This window comes from Fulmarus glacialis, unplaced genomic scaffold (assembly GCF_000690835.1).
Source record: "Fulmarus glacialis isolate BGI_N327 unplaced genomic scaffold, ASM69083v1 scaffold8196, whole genome shotgun sequence".
Taxonomy (NCBI): Eukaryota; Metazoa; Chordata; class Aves; order Procellariiformes; family Procellariidae; genus Fulmarus; species Fulmarus glacialis.
The window spans coordinates 54,974-78,667 of record NW_009219988.1 but is presented as its reverse complement, the minus strand read 5'-3'; the positions used below and the strand labels follow the sequence as shown (position 1 = coordinate 78,667).

The following is a 23,694-nucleotide window of genomic DNA, read 5'->3' as shown; positions in this document are numbered from 1 at the left end:
TCCCCATCGTCCCGCTGCTCTGGCTGGCGGTGGCTGGGGCCATGCCAGAGCCCAAGGTGCTCTGGAGCATGGCTGGGTTAGACGGCAGCATGCGGTGGTTGGGCGGAGGAGCTGGCATCACCTGGCTGCAGTCAGCGGGAATGGGCTGCTGCACGGCTGCGTACAAGGAGACACGTTAGCCGGTGAGCGCACGTTCACCCTGGAAACATGGCAGAGCCTTAAAAGGCTGCTGCTCCACCTTTCTCTTTCACTACACGGGCCTCTCCTCTGTGTTCTTTGTAACAGAGTTATTACTGGGGCAATAAGGAAATGGGCGAATCTCATGATACGTGATAAAATGTGAAATGCTTTTATTTCAGGGCAGAGAATCATTAAGCGCCCTGTATTTAATCAGACCCCAGGCCCTGGCTCCTCGAGGCTTTTCATAGCATGCCGTTTCCCTCCTTACCTTGAAACTGATTTATCTGCTGAGCCGCAAACAAACTCCTCTGCTCAGATGTTACTCCCAGCATGTTCTGTCTCTGCTTTTCCTGGAAAACAAGGGGCATAATAGTCAAGCTGCAGTCTCCTGACAAACAAGAATAGCAGCAGACACTTGAAGCATAGCCACCGTCATCATTAACAACCTCTCCCGTAACCACACACACACACCTCTGACGAGACTCAGCCCAGACAGTTCATTTCAGACCGGATTTTAATTGCTCCCATGCCCTTCTTGCAAAGGTGTCCTGACAACAGCCCAGCGTTAGGAAGCGCAGCCTTCAGCAGACGCTGTGCAGGCGGCCCAAGGCCCAAGGGGAGCTGGATGAACATGGGGACCCCTGTGTTCTCCAGCTTGTGAGTGAGGTGCAGCACAGCTGGAGGCTGCAGGAATCCTGGCGTCTCCCCAGTGCCTCTCGTGCTGACTATTTGGACGTGTTCTCTGAAAGACCAGGTCCGGGGACACAAAGTGCCCAAAAGTCTATTAGTGAACAGAATCTGTGGCAGCATTGCAGGGACGCATTGACAAACGGGAGACTGCTGGTGGCCATTACCCTGTCTGAAGGATGGCTCCGCTCGTGCGTACCATCACTTTTGTGCTGGTTGCCACCTCTAACCAGAACACAGCAGTGACCCACAGGAATCCAGGGATCCTTAGCAGGTGCTCCCTGAGCAAGGCATTGCTGGCTTCCTCCAAGTGACCTGATGTCCGTCTCCCGCCATTTAACCCCAGAACCAGCCACCACACTTGCATCCCTGCCGTCGACAGCAGCTGTGACCTGGGGAACTCTCCATGGATGGTGGAAGCTGATTGCTGTATTAGAGCAGCACAGATAAGCTTGAAGCCAACTGATGACAAGGAGGCAGAGTTGGTTTTGAAAGGGAGTTTGATCGACGAGCAGGACAGTACTCGGTTGGCGGTTTTACTGAGCTACTTCTCATCTCATTTCCCATCCAAAGAAATGAGCCTCCTTGACCCAAATCCAGCAGCACACTCAGAAAGTCAGAGGCACACGTTCAATGCTGCCTCACCCAACTCGTCTGTGGGATTCCCCCATCCCTGCTCCTTCACACAGCTTGTTACAAACCTTGTACAGGGACTTCTGTTGCTAGAGAGACCAGCAAAGTCCAGGAAAAACTGGAGTCTAACATCTGCTCTGGTAAATCCCCAGGGAACCAGAGAGAAAGGCAAGCATGGAGAACACCTCTCCTGGGGCTGACTCACTCTCCAAGCCTCCCTTCTCTGCATCTTCCCTCCCAACTTTGTGGCTGACCAAGGATGACAGCAATGGTACGGAGGTGACTGAATCCCTCCCTCGCATACGAGTGGGCAGATCTGCACTTGGACTTGCTGAGCAGCACTTGGCCCTGGTCTCTCCTGGGCATGACATCCTGGACTCACCACAGCCCTAGTCTGACTCAACCCAGCAATTCCAGGGTCACTCCTTAGTGTTTGCTGACTGGTGATTTCCCCATTCCAGTTAGTCCTGTCCTTCCCAGTGAGGTGGACAGCACAGGAACCCACAGAGGCACTCAGCATCGTACCTGCATCAGCTGTCGTTTCATTATTTGCTGCTTCAGTAAATGGTTCCTCATCGTGTACCCGTTCACCGTGGCTGGTGCCGGCACAGAGCCTCCGCTTGGGATGGAGCCCGGCTCCTGAAGTCTGGCAACAATTCCAGCATTTTGATCCTGCCAAGAAAGATGAAAAAAGAAAATTAATCTCATCAGGGAGATAACAACAGAAGCCCTTATCCTCTCTGCTGATGCCCTCTCTCCGGTCTTTGGCTGTCCCAAGGCCAAAACACCTTGTGGATTCACTCGGACCCGCACGTCACGGTGAGGGGCAGGGGACGGCTCTGATTTCTGAGGATCAGCACAAGAAGTGAGAGAAGCAAAAGGTTAATCAAAATTCTTTGTGACTAGCCCAAGGCTACGGGACTGATTCACTACCATTACTGGAGTCACATGGCTGCCTGGCTGGCAGAAGGGATGTGAGTAAAGCGTCACATTTCCCACCAGTTCCCCAACTGTTACACTGAAAGACATAAGGAAAGAAAAGTTGCATCAGGGTAGGATTTGGCAACTGCATATAAAGGAGAAGCCTACAGTAAAAGAAAACAGCAAACTAAAGGCAGAAGAGGGGAAAAGGTGCCATCAGACCAGGGACCTGGAAAGATGGGGAAGATGTGGGCCTGGGATTGAAGTGGTTCTTGTGGGTTCCATGATGGACAAATGAGGAGAGCTAATTGTGAAAGGAGAGCAGAACATGCAAAAACTCAGGGTCAGGTCGTGGCTGGGCACAAATCAGTAACGCGGCAGGCCTGATTCCTGGCTGGTGCAAACTGGCCTCGCTGTGAGTCCTCAAGGAAAGATCTGAGTTGACTTTCACCAGCTGAGGACTTGCCTCCAAAGAAAGAGCATTGTGGGGAGAAGAGAAAAAAAAGATCACAAGAACACGATGAAGACACAACCCAAAAGAGAAAAAGAATTTTAAAAATACTAAAGTCTAAATATCTTAGGAGCTGGCAGGTAGTCAGGGAAATACAAGAGAAAAACGAGGGAAGAAGTCAAGGCCTCACTGAGGACAAAATTCTGTAAGTGCTGTACCCAGGAACAGCAGTACCAGTGTATTCCCCTTTCTCCATTTTCACATCCAGCTTCTACATTATTTATGATGTTTTGTTTTTATTGGCAGGGAGAAGTATGTATATTATATCCAGCATCCTTAGCTGGGCCATGCTTCCTTTGTTTTCAGAATGGAAGCCCACATCCTTTGTTTGAGAATCAATGTTATCAGGAGATAAGCAAGAAGAAAATGGTTGTTGCCTTTTGACATCTGACAATTAGAAGCATGCTCAGATGGAGAAAACAGGATACGAGCCATGTTTCAGAGTGGCCAGAAGAAAGCCTTGGAAGGCATTTGTCACCAGGCAAGCTTCTCGGGCCTGGGGCGCCTTCCCACAGCAGCTTCACCATGAGGAATCACCCAACTCCTTCCAAGATATTCTTTGTAAGAGCGATTACCAAGAAGGTCACTGAAATTACTCATTTTTATGGTGCCTCCTTTTGTTGTAGCACTTCGGTCTATTATGCAAAAGCACAATTGATGAAATGTAAATGCCTGCTAGATAATTTACTAAAAGACACAAACCTGCAGCTCATCACTGCTCTCATTATCATTCCTATTCATGGGCAGTCTCATAAGACTAGACTTTATTACTGGTGCTTTGCTTACAATTCTGCTGGACATCTCTCCTCCTCCCCCTTCCCTCCTACCCATTTTACTCCCTCCCTCCCACAGAAAAAGAGGGAGGGGAGGAAAAAAGTAAATATGATTTACTACAGATGTAAATATGAAAGTTCATGTAAAGCTAGCACTCTGCTTTCATGTCAGACAGGATTCTGCAGCCATAGTTAAGCTTTGAATAATGCAGATTGCCCCTAGGGGAATATTTGAAAGTGCAGGGATTCAGTTTGTGTACTCTGCACATGAAAGACACTGAAATGTTCATACCACCAAAATCCCTGCCATCTATCCAATTTCCTCCAAACTTGTCTTGTTGCGTGCAGAGGGTCTGTGCTTACTGAAGCAAATGAGTTTAGCGCAAGGACAATCATTCTGATGTCTCGCTCAGGGCTATTGCATTAACAAGTCATAACATTAAAGTCTCTTTTCCTAATCATGTCCACCTCATTCTAATTTCTCCTAAGCATCATCAAGAAAATAATGTTGATTTTTCCATATTATTAATGGTAAAGAAGTGTAAATCACATTAGTAATTGCGGCTCTTGTGCTGTGGCAGTACAACAGCTTAATTATATGGGACTTTCTGCAGGCACCCTATAGCAATAATGACAATCAGCGAAGTTCATTTGCAAATACACAGAATGGGTTGCTGAGTTTTTCAGAGCAAAGTTGTATAACACTTAATTAGCCAGTAAAGAAACAATCTATAGATAAAAATTTTGCTTTTGGGGAAATTAGGACAAAATAGCATAGATGGGAAGACAAGGAATGAATTCAAAATCTTGCGTTCTACAGTTCACATTTCGGTTAAGCCAAAAAAAAAAAAAAAAAAAAAAGAAAAAAGAAAAGAAAAAGGAAAAAGTTCTCTCTTTTCACCACTAGTGGGAACTACTGTATTCCCTTACAATAAAAAATAACCACTTAAACGTCATGACTAAGAATAGCTCTGGTGTAGTCTAAAGGACACTGCTATCTGTACCAAAGGTTAATGAACTTTAAACATTTTTCCTTTTCATCGCTCCCCAAGAAAAATCACTTTCCTTCCCATAGTAAGGCCAAGCCAAACAAGCCATAATCTTAACTCCTCTATAGTTCGGATTATCCCATTTTAAAATCCAGGAAGACAGCAAGGAGAGGAGGATTCTAGTGTCGAAGTCGGGAACGACGGGAGTGGGTGTTCACACCCAAAGGGTCGTGCGGCTGAGCCAGCTGTAACCCACACTGGAGGATACAGATGGCTACAGGGGATTCTTGTTCTTCAACTTCAAAAAAAATGTGTTTGCATGTAGGTATCGGGTTTTTTGCCATTTTCCCCTCCAAAAACTCATACTAAAACATCAGATTGGCAGAATCCCTAACCAAACGGCACGCCACGCAGACCCGGACTTGGAGAGCATGTGTTTGAGAGCATGTGTTTCTGTTGCTAGGCGAACTGTCGCCCAGCAGGTCCGGAGCTCCTGCAGCACTCCCCGGGCTTTCCGAGGTGGCAATTTCTGTTCAAAAAGGCTAGCTTCGTGGTTTGACTTAGTATCTCATGCACTACTTTTGAGAGCAAGGAGGAAAGAATGAGGTTCCGTTTGCGGGCATGCATACTGTTTGTGTCCGTATTCAGCCACCGACCATAATTGTAAAAGCCGCTGCACAGCCCAGTGAAACCAGTGCCTCCCAGCTGCCCAGCCGGCGCACAATGGCAGGCTGCTCAGGCTGGGCGAACGCATCTGCAGATTACTGCGTCCAACTGCACTGAGCGTGGGTCTGGTCCAACAAAACATTCGGGCACACACTTAATGCAAAGTGTGTGAAGAGTCCCACTGAGACCTACCACATATATTTATGAATCTACATCCTCTAAAAATCCACTGATGAGCTTGACCTGCCCAGCCCCATCATCTGATTACATACGAGATGCACAACTGCAGTAAATAAGCATGGAGATGAATTGTTCTGTGTGAACGTGGTTGATAAACTCCAGTCCTCAGCACTTAGTTACATATCCAGTAATCACTTTGTGGCTTCACTTAAGCGAGAATGAAGAAATTTATGGCCCCTAATTCCTCTGAATCCTCATTAACAAACAGTCCAAAAAGAATTTAAAAGCAAGACTTTCTGAGGATCTGAGCTAGAGCTTTAATCGCTCTTTGGCAAATATGTAAAAATCCCTCTAATCTTTAATAAAGAGCATTCATTGTTTTTTAGGACTATGTGAAAACACTAAACTCATTTATCATTATTAAACTTCCCCATCTGCTCTTACGGTGTAACTCCAACGAATATAACAAAGAAATGTACATGTTAAATTGTATTGACTTAAGCCCAGAGCTATTGGAGATGTACAATTTATTTCAGTGAGGGCATGAAGGGGACTGCAGGCTGCTAGACAGAGTCATTTGTCCAATGCTGAAAAGACAGTTATCTGCACCAAAATGGCTCTTGGAAAGGCACATTTGCTTTATAAGAAATAAGCTGCCAGGTGAGACCATTCAGCATTATGTTACAGACCCAGACAATAAAACTAAGCCATGAATTTCAATAGTTAACAGATGGACTAATTAGAGACCGAATTCTTTGTGGTTCTAACAGATAACCAGGTCACAGCAAGGTTACCGAGAGAGAGAGACAGGCAGCTTTGCAAATATCGGTAGATATTTGCAGAGTCGGGGAAGAGCTGCACTTCCTAACTGAAAGCGTTAGCAGCAGTGGAAGAACGGAAACGTGTCTAATTAAAAATGCATATAGTACCTGCATTTAAAAAGTTTCTTCCATTTCAAAAGGCACTGCTGATTTGAGAAACACCCCCTCCACTTTCAATAGGGCATCCAGCTGAAGCCAGCAATTACAGAGCTTAAAACAGAAGGGTTGTTGCAATGAGCCGCAGCACCCCAGCATAAAAGGAAAAGACCGAAGGAAATGGGTCACTCAGGGTGGATGTTTGCTGTAAATGCGAGAAAGGGACAAACTGCTTTTTCCACCAGGTTTTTTTTGTAACAAAAGATAACTTAGCTTGAAGTATTTACCGAGACATCAGACAATAAAAAAAAAAAACACAAAAAAACCCCCCAAACCCAAAGAGGAAAAACATGGCTACAGGGCTTGGCAGGAGCCTGTGCTACTGCTCCGCTCCGGGGGCTCGGCCGGGAACTCAAGGTGGATCCGTATTCACAGCAGGTACAGCCATTCTCTAGGGGTGGGGGGAAGTTTCATTAGCCGAGTTTTGTTCTGTATTTTAAGAACATCGGTTACGTATGGGGAGTTCTGTCCTCGGCTGAGGAAATGCAAATACTAGTTTCAAACTAGTGCCTCTGCGTTTCCCCGTGCTCCCGCCTGCCTGCCGGTGCATCGTCCCCTGCGCTGCATCTCCTTGGTGGGGCTTTCAGGCCTGGGCAGCACGTCGCTCTGAAGTCCAGGACTAAGACTCCTAGGCATGATGACTCTACAAATACCACAAACTAAGCAATTAAAACACTAATAGTATTAAAGTTGCCTCACCCACAGAATTTCATGGTTGTAAGAGTTTCATGTTTAGATCTACAGAGAAGCCACACATAGACTCCTGGTGTCTAGTAACCTTGTGCGGCCCCATAGAAAACCTTGATGCCACCTTTACAAAGGAGGATCATTGCCTCCACGGCTGTTAATCCAAGTAGATACTAAGGTGGTGAATCTGTTTGGCCAATGCATACAAACAACGCAAACAAAATCCAGGGTCATGGTTTGGCAGAATGATCGTGTCAGCCCACTCAAGAGTGTGATGTCTATGAGATGCCACGATCATTTGCTTCACGCAGAAGTCAGGGGTTACGTATGCTTCTTGCCTTTGCTTCTTGCCTTTAACAAAACTCTCCATTTGCTCTTTGGAAGTTTTCTGTCTTTTTTCTCTCCTCTATTCTGCTCACAATTCAGAGATGCTCTTCAAGATAAAACAGCCTTTCAGTTCAGAAATGCTCCAAAGCTTTTTGTTTGTTTGCGTGTTTGTTTTAACACAATGTATGAACATTGATAAAACAAACTGTGCAGCTCAGTGGATCTTTTTTTTACCCATCTTTCACCCATTTACTTGATATACAAGCATGTGAAATGCTACCAGACTCAAGTTTCCAAGCTTATCTTTGGGGCTGTCAGTCAGGAAAAGGCTTTGTTTGAAGACTGTAAGTGATCCATGGGTATACGGTTTTGTTTTAAAAAAAAAAGTTCTTTTAAGTTTTTCTTTCTTTTCATACGGCACAAGCATGCACACCTTCCTGGAAAGGTAGTCCTCCTTCTTTGCTAGGAGCAATGACAAGATCACCAACCTGGCTAGCAATTGTATCAGGATCTCCTCCCTTCAAGCAAGGCAGATGAAACACTAATTTCCCTATAGCTGCTCTTATACTGCATGCTGTTCAAAACAAAACAAAATCCCACCAAAATACCCAAAGTGCTTTTAAAAATGCACCCAGGATTTTAATAAGATAGAAACTGAGTCCACTTCCTCTCTTAAAAAAATTAATCGAATTAGTTAAAGCTTTTGTGCAAAGACTGTACCAGTATTTACAGAGCTAGTTTCATCCATCAAAACATGCCGTTGAAGAGCAGCAGCAATCAGAGCAACAGAAAGACAGAAAATCCAGAGTGAATTACTGCAACAGTAATTTTTCTCTTAGACGAAAATGCATCCCTTAGCAGGCAAGTTGAAATCCAGCTGTGATGCTGTTACCAGCACCATGTTGTTAGAAAGAACATGGGAAACGGCTCTGGGAGCAGCCAAGAGCCTGAGGCACAACCCGGATGGGAGAGTTGGTGTATCACAGACACACACAACCTCCCAGGGACTGCGGTGCTTGTAAGGAGCAACGATCAAGACCCCAGTAACAGCAGCTCCACTGCAAATGAATCCTTTGGCCCAGATGAGCTCCCAGGCCATGGGTGAAGGCAGCCCAGAGAACAGCTTTGCTCCACCATCCCGAGTGAAAGGCAAACCTTTCAGGAGGACTAGAGACCCACGGAGGCTGTGCCAGACCCCTGATGGCAATGGGACCTGGGTACCTGCAGTGGTAACAGACTTCTCTTCCACTTGAGAGCAACGCTCTAGGCCTGGACTCATCCCCACCACTCTTTGTACCACCATACTTTTAACATAAACTGTATTTGTTATTGTTTTTATGTGTATACACCCAAAGATGCAGAGACGGGTGTTTTGTACCTGTCTATATAACATATAGTCAAGATCCAAAATTGAATTCTCTGCAAAGAACACAATATTTATATTTGGCTTGTACAGCTATCATGATTCTCCAACCCTTGACACCATGCTCTCGTTCCCATGGAGGGCAGCTTGCCTATAAATTCAATGAGATAATCTAAAACTGTATTTATCTCACCCAATTTCAGCTGGTAGTCCTTCTGCCTGTCTCTACAAGGTTGCGCTAGCTGTGATGACAAACTACAACATCTCGTACCTATAAAGTGGTTTGACTCAAGTAATCCTTGTGTTATGTCAAGGCATGCTCTCAGAGGTGTCGATGAGATTCAAAAGGAGCCGGGTTAGCTCAACACCCGGCACAAGGTGCTACAGAGAAATGCAATGACTGACTGGTGAATTTATGTATTAGGGAGAGCAGAAAAGGTCTGATCAAAAAACAGTGAAGATTTCACTCTAACAAAGCGGAAGGCAGGAAATCTTGAGCTAATGGGAGAAATCAGTTCTCTACCTGCCCATTTCTGAAAAGCTCTGCAAACTGCAGTGAGGTGGTCTGGATCACAAAGGTTTGCGAATCCCTTGATTTCTCTAAGTTAATGTTTCCATTAATTTCTTTTTCCTTTTCATGCAAAGGTTCAATCTGCAGAGGCAGATGCCCAAGTCTTGTTAACTTTCAATAGCAGTTGGCTGCCTAACCGCTTCTGAGAAGCCCTTTGCATGAAAACCTGCCCACATGCAAAACCCAGCAGTATATACTCCTGGTTTCTCATGTAAGTGCACAAACAAAGCACGCTCTGGCATAAAGTATCACATCACTTTTTCAGTATCTCACAAGCTTACTCTTTCCTAACAGATGAAACTATTCAAACATCTAAAATGGTTGTATCAGACCGGCACCAATCAGGTGCCAAAAATCACCACCATGACTTACCAAACAAAATGCAATGATAAATAATATGCTAAAACAATGGATACAAAGTAGGCTGTGACTAGGTAGTCCTCATGATCAAATTTTTAAAACCAAGATATTGACATGTTAAAAAGAGAAAAATGTATTAAGGTGACCTTGAGTATGGGGAACAAGGAGTGATTCCATTATTTTTTTAAATGGAAATTATTATTAAAACACCCGAAGCTGAACTGCTGTAACCAAGTCAACTCAATCTCCTTTTAAAAATTCCTTTTTTCCCCTTCCATTCAGATTGTATTTACAAACTGTAGATGTCTCATTTTTTTCTTGTGTCATTTCATTATTACAGAGTTGAGATCACTAGCCATCTGCAGCTTCATTTCATCAAGCTCTGATTTGTCCTTGGAGCAAGGTCATCCGGGACAAGAACATAAAATGCTGCTTTCCTCAACTGACAGTTCTTTATGCCTTCCTGTAAATATTCCCCACTAATTTTAAATAATTTTACCACTTCATACTCCCCCTCACACACACTGAAAAGGCTGATATACACGCATATTAATAAGGATCTTGTCATTTAACCACTGCATGACATATTAGAAGCAATTAATGGTGTTTATTTGCTGATAACACAGGCATTTCGAACTCCAGCTCAAGAATCCTTGGTAGCTTCATGTGACTTGTAGGATATTAGCTATGGGTCAGAAGTTGGGACCCCCCATTCAGCATTAGCATACGCTTGGAGCGACTCTGTTTTCCATCAAGCAGAAAAAAAATGCAGTCAATGCACAAAAATTACCAGCTGCTATATACCCTATGGTGGGTGAGTGATAATAAAACATCACTAGGTGTATGTGGGTTCATTCATCGAAATCAATAGACCGGTAAGGAAAGATTTTCAGATGCATCACACAGCGTTCCAAGCTAAAAACAAAGAAAACGGAACATGGAATTTCTACTCGGATCAGATTTGACTTGCCATAAATTCTGGAGCATCTTCTGCGAAGCAGAGACTGCTGTTCTGGATTATGGCAAAACCAAACCAAACCAACCAAAAAAAAAAGAAAAAAAAAAGCAGGGTAAATTAATTTGAGAGTCTTCATTAGCACAATCATAAAGCAACGGGGAATAACCAGCACTAGCTCTGGGGGTCAGTCTCCTCCCCAGTCTCTGGCTGCAGTTGCTGGCAACAGCGAACTGAAGGTCCCGGCTCTAATCTCCAACTCAAGGTGCGTATCTTTTGGCACCTGGAAAATTCACTACTGATGTAGTGGATTCTCAGATACGCTGTGCTGTATGCAGCCATCTGGCTCACAAATAACGGTGTGAGAGGTTTTACCTGTGTGCCTTTAATAGCTCCAACAGTCCTAAACATAAAGACGTGCACATCATAGAGGTCTGTTTGCAAACACACCTGCATGTACGCTGTGCAGATAGGCACACGAGCCTCCGATGAGTTTACCTGCACGAGCAAGTGTCCCTCTGGAGAGTGGAGGGTTAGCTCATGAGACTGTGAGCACGCAATTTGTCAGAAGGAGACCTAGAAAATGGGATTGTTAAAGGTGAACTCCCAAGCCACCTCTAAAGGAGATGATCTTGAACGGTGAGTTTGTTTCGTGACTGAGTCACAGGATAAAAGCCGGTTGTATGGACTCACATGACCAGGTTCAGTTTCCAGTTCCATCATACGTAGTTTCTTCAGGGGACTATGGGCAAGTCGCTTCGTTTCTCCCTCCGTCTCAGTTTCCCCCCAGAAGGAATTAAAGTTACTCCCTGAATAGGAGGATGAAGGTCAGTTCCCAGGGCAGCATGGAGGTTATGTCTTCAGCCTCCTGAAACGCTGCCTCTACCATGCCCTCGGGTTATGACCCCAAAGACCTGCAGCAGAACCGCGCTCCATGCTGCTCACCGGCGAGAGGTGGAAGAGCTTTTTCTGCTTCACTCTGCATACGAGATTTTGTTGTGTCCTCCTCTTTGCATCTCTCCTCCGGGTCCGGCCACAGCTGGTTGCATCTCAGAACAGCACTAAACTACACCAACTCGTAATGGTCCCCTAGGGCCTCTAACCTGGCTGCATAGACCAGTGGAGCGCAGCATGTCCCGGCCACACGCCCCACGATCCCATGACTCACCCCTTACATGCCAGCAAAAGAAGCAGCTGCCACAACTACGGACATCGCCGCACGTGGAGAATCCCTCGGTGCCCAGCTGGGAGCTGTGTAAAAAGCGTGCTAGAAGTCAGCCCTACATTTTGAAAAAAAGAAGAGGCTGGCTGAGGTAGTTATGGGTGAGAATCGTAGGATTATCCTGCCTGATACCTTATTGTGAGAGCTTTCACTGTGGTAAGAAGAGTCCTGCTTCACTCCACATTCTCTCCTGCATCCCTGGCTTCCGCCTCCCTCCATCCCCATTATGTATCCTTCTCTTTCATTTACACGGCAGGTGATACTTTTCATTCAAAATTTATCCACGATGAAAAAACCATCCAAATACCATCTTCTCAAGTCAGCCAACGTTTCCCTGAAATTCTGTGGGATTTTGGTGCCTCTGTCACTTAAGATAGCAGGATTCTAGGAAACATGTGCCTTTGAACATTTGGCCAGCCACACTTTTGCTGTAAGGGAAGAGGGAAGCGTATAAAAGAAGCAAGGAGGCTGGAGCGAGTCCATGTTCCCCGCGAGGCAGAGATGTTGCAGAGCACTTCTGTTTCTTCTGCGGAGACACCGCATGTCAACAGTTAACTTCCCTTTGTTCCCATCCAAATGATTAAGGTTAGAAGCTTGCCCGGTGACATCACCAGAGTTTAAACATGCTGGATATGGTCCAGGGAGCCAAAGTTATTGCTGACCCCATGGTTACTGATCCGCTCCGCAAGTAGCTGATGTCTGCTCTCACTTTATGAATTATTTAATGGGTTAAAGATTGGTCAGATCTTCTTTATGCAATGTACAGCTATACAGTGGGCAGGAGGACATAAACATGCATTAACAAGGTTAAAGTCATATACTGTAACTACACTGTCTGTTTTCAGCTTGCAGCTTTATTGACTTAATCATGCCGGCACCGCAGCCAACAAATCATTAAATCCATTCCATTCTTTTGCTGGTTACCAACCACAAAAACAGAGGCAGGCAAACACGGCGCAAATCTCGGAGGGGGTGGGGAGCGGCGGCGGGGTGCGGGGCAGAGGGAGAACAGTGGGATCACTATGGAGCGCCGCGCTGGCCTGTCACTGCCAGCACAAAGACGCCAAATCTGTCTTTACGGACTAAGTGGTTTCATGGTTTAAAGTGACACACTCATTTGTTCCTGTTTTGCAATGATTATAGAAAAGAAGAAGGGGGGGGAGGAATAAAAAGCAAACTGAGCTTCTTCATACCGTAACAGCGTGCACGCGTGTGTGCATCCTCGCAGAGCCACAGATCTCATCTGCAAACACAGCCCAGGGCCAGGGCAGAGGAGATCTGGGCACTCGCTGCACCCCAGGGGTCTCGGGCTCCGCACCGCACTCCCTGCTAATCGGCAGTGAAATGCAGGCGTAATTAAGAGTGCAGCGTAAAAGAAAAAAGACATGGAGCATTAAATCAGTCCTCCTATTGCCCTCCAGGAGCAACTCTGACCACCGCGAGCAATGGGAGAAGTCCCCGTTTTCAGACTGAAGAACTTCACTTTCAGACAAAGGCTTTAATTTTTGACCTGGCACTTACTGTAACCTTTCATATCCACATCCAGCCCCCCCCCAGAAGCTCCCCGACTGCCAGCAGTGCGGAGAACGCAGGTGCCCACTGCAGTCAGCAGATTGCCAAAATACTGTTTCTAGGTGGTTAGTTCAAGACAACCAAAAAACGGAGCTGTCAGCTTATCGGTTTTGAACCTTGAGGTCTTTATTTGTCACTGCTGTTGTCCCCATTCGTTTCTTGATGGAAATCATCTTCCCTATCACCATAAAATACAAATGCTTGTTCTGTGCTAGGGAAGCACCACATCAGGACACGGCTCCTCTGTGTTACAAGCAGGCTACGGAGGAAGTATTCAGCATGAACTCTTGGAAACCTTCAGACATCAGGGTGTTTTGCTTCTTTTAGAGATGCTAGACACAACCTATTTGCATGCTTTCCTCCACTGAGAGAACATGAAATAAGCTCCCCCTTTCTGGGGAAGACTCAGCTACAGCAGGAGAGATTCCTAGCCCATTTCTATCTATTAGGAAGAGAAGGAGCAGCCAACAAGCTCCTTTTTCTTCACCTTCTGGGTACAGGCTGCTTAGAGCTCCCGTAAGAATAACCCAGATTTTGGCATCCTACCATTGCAGGGGCTTGGCAGATACATTTGCACCTTGTCCTGAGATACACCACTGCAGACCTTTTTGAACACCGTCATTATTAGGTTTTATAGTTGTTTTCTTTATACCCAACAAGCCTTCTTACAGTTTGAGTTCCAACCTTGCCTTCTTTTGTTTACTAGTCTCCAGATCCCTATCACCCAGAGACGTCTCCTGGCTCCATATATTGCAAATAAACATATCATTACTCGGTGCAGGAGTCGGCCAGAATTCCTCTCGGAAACAGCCGCCAGAGAAGAGCCCGTCCCCCAGCCGCTCGCCCGCGGTACTGAGGTGGTGGAACACCATCAAAGGCACTCCTTGCCAGCCACTGCACTGGAAAAACAGGCAGAAACGAAAATGCTTTCTGAGGCAGAAGTCAGCTATTTATGGTACCTATATGACTTTCAACTTCACAGACTGTTTTATATTGGATCACCACAGCTGCTGCTTCCAAAGATGGAGAATAAAGGTACCTCCAGCAGACAAGGGCCAAGCCTAAGCGTGTTGTCCAGGCTTCCCTCACCGCAGACCATCCATCCCATCTCGGAGGTGCACATTAGGGTGAGGTGAAATTACCTTCCAAAGATCTTTTCCTCCACTGGCCACAGGAGGAGCCTAAATGATGGGAGCAGGAAGATGAATCCCAACCAGTCACAGAGGAAGGCTGACAACGGAGAGCGCTAAACCCACATCTCACAAGTCCCAAACCAGCGCTTAACCACGCAACTATTTTGCCTTTTGTCTGGGGTTCAGCAGCCCCGGCTCCACAGCTTGTGCTCAGCAGAGCGAGCTCCGCTCTGCCCTGCTAACGCTACCTCCCACCGCTGAATCCCAGCTCGGCAGCGCTCCCCCCCAGCGTGCACCCACCTCTCCGTTTGTGTGTGCTCGCAGGCCCAAGCCAGCAAAGTGAGGGCTCGTGTGACGGACACGTCAGCCTGGAGAGCATCTTATCATTGACCTGTGCTTATCGAGAGAACATGGAAATGCAGAGGAGGCTCCACTGCCGCGGTCATTAGCCGACAAGCTGCTTCAAAGGGAAGTGACAGTTGTGGTGATGTTTTAGGACCGACACACCCAGCCAGGAGTAACACACCACTTGGGCTATTTATAATCCCTGATTCTAGAGTCTTAAAATAGCACTGCTTTTATTTTTACATTTTTAGGCACGCTTGTATATGTAAGCAACTCCATTCGCAGGCTCCACATCAAACACATCACAGCCAGTCTCGGAAATGAGAGACGGTGCTCCACGCCTCCCCACAGAAAGCAGAAGTGAATTCCCCTCTCCCCATGGCCCCTATCTCCTTGGCCAATGTGATTAGAGTCCCCTGGCCTATTTCCACATATTTTTACATATAGACAGGCTCTTCCAAATGCTCAAAGCAAGCGACATGCAGCATCTGCCTGCAAACATCCAAAAGCAGCAGAGCAGCAGAGGTTTCACAGACTGCAGTACATGGCCACACGTGTGCTGCTCTTGCCAACGGACACCGCAAAGTCTCTGAAGGAGTTAATGGGTCCTACAATAAAGCAATCCTGATTGTTTGTGTTTTTTCTTAAAAAACAAAGGTCAATATACAGAAGTAGTCAAGCAAACCATGCCTACACGTCCGAAAGGAGAGCTCTCTATGGCCTTGGCACAGGCGTAGCTATTTGTTCTCTGCTCCCTGGTGCCACAATGTACCTTAGTTGGCATTTCTTAATGACTGGAGCATCCATGTGCTCTTTGTGAAACAATTATAAAATATTCAGGGCAGGAGAAGAAATTCCTTGCACAGCCAAGGCTCCGGCAGACTGCATAGGTGTCAAATGGTAAATCGTTAGCCGCTTTGTTTTAATTGCAGAGTTATTTATACCCTGGAATTTGTTATTAACATAGGAAAAAACAGAACCTATTGTTACCCATAATTAAAGGGACTATTATGGGACTGCAAAAGCATGGATGGCCCCAGCCAGACCACCCCTCCTTTGGCAGCGGCGACTGGCTTGGGGAGGAACATTAGAAGCCCCATCTAAAGACTCTTCAGCCAAGAGCTTCGGAGAGGTCAGTCTCAACATGTGAACCCCAATTCCTGCGCTGAGCCTCACCCCCAGCACCCCTCCTCTTGCCTCTGGCCACAGACCTGGCGTAAAGCAGGGGTGCTTTTGAGAGACGGTACTGCAGGGGTGCAGTCCCCTATCAGCAAATCCTTCTGACCAAGGGGCACACGGATAGGACATCCTGGATTTGGCCTGGAGTTGCATAACCATCCTTGTTAAAATTCAGGATTAACAGGTTATATTTTCATTTGCGAGATTGTTATCTGCCCCGAGAAAGGTTTCCGATTTCACCAGCACTAATCAGGACGCCACAATGGATTTCCGGCCTGGGCAACGAGGCTCAAGAGCCTTTGTAGCTTGTGGAGCCGGTTTTAATTCAAATCTAACTGGCAGAGCTATTGTAGACTGCATGTTGAACAGATTAAAAAAAAAAAAAAGTCACTTACATGCTACTGTACCTTATTTCTAAATCCATTTCTTACAGACACAAATCCCTCTGACCACCAAAGCATCTGGTAGCTGCGCTCCCTTTCCAGGAACGACACCCTCCATCTCTCCAGTGCCCCTGAGCAAAGATCCCCATCACAGTTTTGTGCCTTAGAAGAAACGTGCCAAAAACCTGCACTGCTGACCACCTCAAGTTCTGGTTTATGCTGTTAAGGGTATCATAAAAAATAAGCAGCAAATATGTCCTGTATAAAGAGATTAGCGTGCCATGACAGCCCGTGCTCCCAACCAACGCGGGGCTGCACACCCTGCGTCGTACTGTCGGCTCGCCGGGGCATTTCACGTTTTAATGCTATCACCCAGACACGACACCCTGGCAGAGAAGATGCAGTCGGCCTAGGAGGACAGTCAAGTACGCAACTACTGATGCCATAATTATAACTGGGAGGCCAAACAGGCTCCCGAGAGGGACTATCTTTGTGGACAGAGAGGGGAAAGGCTCATTGACAACTGGCTTTACCAGATGAGTAAATTAGACCTGGGTTATAGCCTTCTTGTTCTCCCCCTGCCTCCGCCCCCAAGGACTGTGTGAGTCAGTGGAACTGGAGGGAAAATATACACTAAATTCTACAAGTGCAGGAATTAAAGAGACATCTACAAAGCTTGCCTCTGGCGCTCGATACCAGCTGCAAAATTGGGTTAGCTTGACATTGCTGCTGGAGGTGAACAGACCCAGGAAGGCTGGCTGAGCAGCAGAGGAGCAAAGCCCCTCTCTGCAAGCCAGGTGAGCTGAGAGCTGACTGCAGTCTCATTGCTAAGGCATGGAAACGCGTTTTTAAATGTTTAAATCCGGGAATGGAGTGAGAGCAATTAAGAAAACAAACTCTGTTTCCTGCACAAACATGAGGTTCAGGCAGTTTGGGCTGATGAGATACATGCAAATCTGCAAGTCTGGTCTGAGCCAGTTTTTGAGGGCTGGAGACCCCTGCAAGTTCTCCGAGGTTCAAAAAAGCTTTTCCGTTAATAGTCAGGTCAAGAACGTTTCAGTGTCGAGGCTCTTTTACCAGCGAGAGCACCACCAAAGCAACCCCAACCGACATTCGCGCTGCCAGGCACCAGCCTGGGAGAGCTCTGTAAGCGGCATCGCAGCTCCGGAGAGGAAATCTCACATGTCTCGTAAATCCTGCTGCGGGGAGTGCCACGTCGCAGGGGGCTCGTTCAAAGGCTCTCCCGGTTTGTCCGCTCGGACAGGACGCCAGCGATGACACCCAGCTGCCTCTCCCGAAAGGATGCCACCCGAGACGTGTGCCTGTGGCTGCCCTGTCCCCTGTCCCCGCCTGCCCCTTGCCCCAAGCAGCGCTCAGAAGCCACTGTACAAACTAACCCAGAAAAAAGCGACAAATTCCTAGGTTACGCCGTCTTTTTTTCCTTAATACTTTCCTTTCTCTCCCCTTTGCTGCTGGATTTGAGGGAAGGGTATAAAGGCTGATAAAACATGAGTCCAGAAACCTTTGATACTTCTCCCCGAGTTGGCGAGGTTTCCTTGGGGCTGGAGCTGCGGCTGCCGCCGGGGTCAGCTGGGAGGAGGGAGAGGAGGGCAGGGGAGGGAGAAGGGGAAAAAATGAACAGCTGCAAAGCAATTAAGCCTGCCTCTCTGCCTGACTGTCCAAAGCAGGCAGGCAATCTAATTCAGCCTGGTGCCTCTCTTCCTTCAGCCGTCTGGTGCCTGCCTGGGATTCAGGAAAGGGGCTGTCTGACTGCCCACTTTGTCTCCCCAGCCAAAGGGGCCCTTCCCAGGCACAATTTCCAAAGGAAAGAGATCTTGGCTGGCGGTGTCTCTTCTCTTCTGAGAAAAACATGGGCTGAATGTAGTGGCAGCAGCTTTATAACCCTCTCCTGCCCTTCCTCAGCAAACAACCGAAGTGGAGTTGGAGCAAGAAAATGACCCCGCTGGCTCCTCCACTCAGCACTTGTCTCCCAGCACAATGAATCAATTAGCGTCCGATCATTATTGTGGTAACTGTATCTTTCACAAGCAAGATTTTATATAGAGATAGAATAGGATGTTTTCTGCTCATTTCCTTCCTGTCATTCCAATCACGAACTACTGTTAAAAATACAATGCATTTAAAGCCTGTAGTATTTGCAAGCATGTGTTCCAGTTTCCCAGCTGAATGGCTGGTCTTTTGTTTTCTGCATGGTATAGGTATGGGGGAACGGCGATAAAGGGGAGCCTATGGTGCAACTGGGTTAGAAACTCACACAGAAGGTCATCTCATTTTCATGCTCCTAATATCAGGGATTACTTTAATTCCTTATTCTGGCCAACTGTTTCAATTTGTAATCTATGGCGCAGGACTCCTTCCAGCATGTCTAAGGTGGTACTTGTTCTGATATTTCTTCAGAAATTGGCAAAAATGTTTTATTTGGAAAATGTTAGTGCAGCAGGAAAAGCCTTTTAGTACCCAGTCAGGAGGAGAAAATAGGCTCTGTTAGGAGAAGAGAGTACAATTCAACTTTACTTTCAGTTAAGCTTGACAGTAATCTAGACAGCAGGTAGGTACTCTCCCTCTAGCTTAATCAAGACAGAAATGGGCAAAAATGTGTATTTTAAATGCAGCTAGACGGAGTTTTATCTTATGAACAGCCTCAATACTGTTATCATAAGCAGAAAAAATAAGAAATCACAGAGAAAGCAGATTTTATTATAAAGTACGAAATTTCAGGGAACCTCTGTAAGCTAAAGTACAGTAGTTTTATGTATTGCGTAAACCTAGAATGGAACAGCATACCCAAGTCAGGAGTCCCTTTCTAATCTTATTCCACATAGGGTCCCTGATGAAAGTCACAGTTCTTTTTAAAATTACAATTTATAGACAGATAGATATATGACATCTATGTAGGAAAAAGCTCAGACTCTGGACTGGGCACAAAATGGATTTGTCCATTTCCCCCCTCACTGACAGTATTTTTTCTTAACAAAAAAGGTTCTTATTAAATGGTCATGTTTTCTTTTTTTTTTTTCTTTTCTTTTTTAAGTAAAATACAACATAAATAAATGTTAGGGATTTTAGACAAAGTCCTATACTACAGGAAAACACCAATATGTCTAGCAAAACTTTTTTAGTTAAAGATTTACTCACATTTCAGGACTATCACACAGTCTATGGTGATGTTAGCAGCATTTCTCTGTTCTTGCTGACCTTAAGCACTCTTAAACGATTAAATACATAATATTTTCTGATAATAGAATGCCATTCACATTTCAGTTACAATAATTCACTTTAACGAGATAAGAACTTACACATCAAATTACTCTAACTCTGTTTGAGAGATATTAGCACAGTTTGGGGAACTGTAGAATCACAAATAATGACATCAAGAGTCCAGCACTATTCCTGGAGAACTTGTAACTCCCGGTTACATCAGAATTTGAGATGTGTAAGGATTGCAAAATCAGATGTTAATCTGCAGCGAACAACACAGGTACGGGCAGTCTGCATTTTTGCCTTAAGCAAACAAGAACCAACAAGACTATTAATGAGAGAAAACAGCACCGGTTTCTAACTGCACGTATAAACAGGCATTAAAAACAACTGTATTCCTTAAGTGAGTCATTACCTCGTAAAGAAAACTTTTACAAGAAACTTCACGTTGTTTACAAATTTCCCCTTTACATTTTTTTTTAATTCTTTCCTTCCCACTCACAACACGCGCACCAACCTCAGTAAAGAGCGCTGCAAGAGACGGAAACCTGATGCTTAAATTAAAAAACACAGAATCATCAATATTGACTCCGGCACCTTCAGTTAACAGGTTCTCCACTTTTTCTGCAGTCGAATAGCTAATGCAATCTAAAAGCAGACCTTCTTATCAAACTAAGACAAGATTACTCAGCTTTCTCCTGGCACAGGGAGATTCAGCCCTTGAGGTCCCGGCGGCTGCTCTCTGCTGCGGGCTGGGTCCTGGCTGGGGCAGCGGCCGCGCTGCCGTCAGCACTCCCCCGGCGCGGCACTAGGCACAGCACTATTGCCGAGCCAAGGAGCCGAAATTTAGGAATAGCTTAATTCCAGCTCTAAATGAGCTCAGCGGGAATCTAAACAGTCAAGTCAATTGCCAGAATCTGCACTTTTCAACCTCGTTCTGCTCCTTTGATCAGACTGAATTTTGAGCTACGGCGATTAATGGACTAATAGAGGAAGTCACAGGGTATCTCTTGGGAGAAGAGGGAAAGGAGGAAAAAGTGTCTCATCCTTGTTATGCATCTATTCTGCTAAACGCCACATTTCCACGTAGAAAATTAAAATGCCGCTGCGGAAAGTGTGCTGACTGAGCTGGAAAGGAGGAGAAAAAGGGGGTTGTACGAAACAAAAAAATAATGCTCATACAATCATTCATTCATTGCTTAAACACGCCCTTCGGAGCAATGGTAAAAGAAAACAGACTATCCAAATACAAGTGCCATGTAAACTACCCTTCAATCCAGTACAGTAACAGTTTATACTTAATAATGCCAGAAAGTAAAGGAAATATTAAACACATTTATTATGCAAAGAGAAGCTTCCAAAAGCCCTGAGTATTTAAGTACTGAGAGAAATGGATTTGTTTATGACAGGGATACATACTACTGGTATCCCAGGACAGTATGTCCTCATCTTTCTGGAAAGGGAAGAAACACATTAACATTAGCAGCCTTCAATTACCAGAGAAAAAGAGGGGGGAGAAGTCTTTGTTAAGAATTTTTTTTTTCTTCTTCATTTGCTTTTGTGATTGCTGTGCCCGAGAGGAAGGGGCAGCTTTTCTTCCTGCAAGGGGCAAATTTTGCTTCTGCAATTCATGACTGTAAAAAACAAACCCAGAGGACTGCAAATAATCACTGGACTGATTAAAACATAAACTTATTCAAAGTTTGGCACGTTTACAAAATGCTGGTACTAACCTCCAGAAAATAAAAACAGAAAAGCCAAAAATAATTCAAATGTAAACTTGAGCGAAGGTAGGAACAGTGCATCAGAGCTTCCAACTCTCTCTTTTTTTGTCGTAGCACTAATATGCCATTGCCAATGATTGCTGCGCCCTTTGCTGCATCCTTCTCCTCCACCTTTGGTCTTTCTTGAGCATACAAAGATATACATGATTCTAAGAGCATATTTCTCTGCTCTTAGAAGTAATCCTGTAGTCCTCCTGGGATGACCTCCCACTGTGTAAATTTAGGTGTGTGTGTTTGAATCTTTAAAAGATCAAGCTGCTAATGTAATGTCTTAGACCAGGATATCATACTATTTTGTCTACGTAACAGGGCTTACAAGACCCCTCCTTGTGGGTCTCCTATCAATTCTGTAATGGGGAAGAATAGCTCCGCATACCTTGTCCATAACCTGCATTCACATCTGCATCTGTCTGACACTGATCTAAGGTATCACGTTTTCATTACTACAATGAGACATATTAAATCATTTCGCAGATCATATAGGGAGTATTATTTATGCTGAAGTAATGTATTTCCTATCTTCTGCTTTTAATATTCCCATATGCAAAGGGTTAAATTGTAATACAGGATTACTTTTTGTTAATGGTAGAGCTTTTAAGAATTACATACTGAGAATGATAATATTTGCCTTTATATATGCTATAAAAATTTCAACTTAAAAACGTACATGTGATAGAGTGATTAGCCTTCAAAGCCCTAAGAAGAGCTGCTACATTCTGATTGTGGATTTCTATCAATTATTAGCACCGGCTGCTTGAAATAGTCCAAAGTGCTCGAGACAGAAATATTGCACAGCCAACCCGGCAGACTGATATGCTTCCTAAATGGACAGAGGTTTTGAAGACAGCTCATAATAGTGTTTGGCTTTCAAACCTTAATGTTAACAGCTTTGATGGGACTGCTTCTAATTTGTATTTAAGACCCATTACCTCTTCCTCTAAGCAATCTTTGTGAAACGTCATTTGTTCTAGGGGGATATTTGCCATCCAGCGCAGCTCTGTAATGGCCGTTAATTCACACCATTTTGCTTGCTCCTGTATTAATCAGCAAACTGTGAATCATCCCAGTGTTTCCAGACTCGCAGATGTACGAGAGAACCACCGAGGCCAGTTCAGTTTCTCTCCCCATTCAGACGCGGAGACAATATCAGTTCCTGTTTACAGCCACGGCTTTGTTTTCCCCCACCCACACACTGAAATTTCTCCAAAATGCCCAGAGAAAAAGAAAAAAGAGACTGAGTTCATTTTACCAGGAAAGTTATTTCTAGGTATTGCATCTGAAACAAAACATGTTTGTACTTTTATTTTGTGTGCAGTGTTTACTGCAGCGAGGCAGAAATGACAGAGGAGTGGAGCAGAAGGACAAACTAGGCTGCTCCAGCCACCCCACCCTGCCGAACCGCCGTCCGGCGCCAGGCACATGATTTAACAGCATCTGAGGGACTCTCTTATTTATTTGTTTGCTTTTTATTCTAATTGTTAAATTAGACTTTGGTTCTGTAAGTATTTCTGCCTTGTGGAGTACAGATGGAATTTTTGGCTACTACAAGACAATACTAGAAACCACCCCCAAAATCAAGGGTACAAAGCATGCTCTCACAGTGTCACTGAAAGAAGTATAAAAATTAATTATTAATTTAGGCATCAAATTTGAGGTAGGAAGAAGGGCATGGTTTTAGGGAAGTGAGCACATTTTCTGAAAGCCAGGCTGCTTTTATCTCAAAATAAGCCTCCCAAACTGCTGTTTACTAAGAAAGATACAGAAAACACAGGCAACGAACAAACCTATCTTCCACGAATGTGGGAAAAAATGGAATTAAGATGTTCTGATATTAATGGGAATTTACAGCACAGATGAAACGAGTTGGGTGTACAATAGGGTCATGGAAACCGTTTCCTCATTGCTATTCATCAGCACGCCATGCCACGAACACACCTTTTCAATATAAGAATTATGGGTGCACTGACTTGTAAGTGAGGATGCAAGTAGCATGTCTTACCCATCGCTAACCACTATTCCCATTGTTATTTTTAAGAATGATACACAGAAGGAAGTTATGGCATTCATCACGAAGCCA

The 23,694-nt window shown here is 45.1% G+C and overlaps 1 protein-coding gene across 1 annotated transcript in view; it reads right to left on the bottom strand.

Moving 5' to 3' along the window:
* Positions 1–23,694, bottom strand: part of MAMLD1 (mastermind-like domain containing 1) — a gene marked incomplete at its 5' end in the record, with an annotated part of 36,352 nt that overhangs the window by 3,865 nt on the left and 8,793 nt on the right. Inside the window, 3 exons of the mRNA XM_009580581.1 lie at positions 9–156; positions 449–530; positions 2,026–2,172. Coding sequence (XP_009578876.1) covers positions 9–156; positions 449–530; positions 2,026–2,172 — 377 coding nt within the window. The remainder of the gene's footprint in view (positions 1–8; positions 157–448; positions 531–2,025; positions 2,173–23,694) is intronic.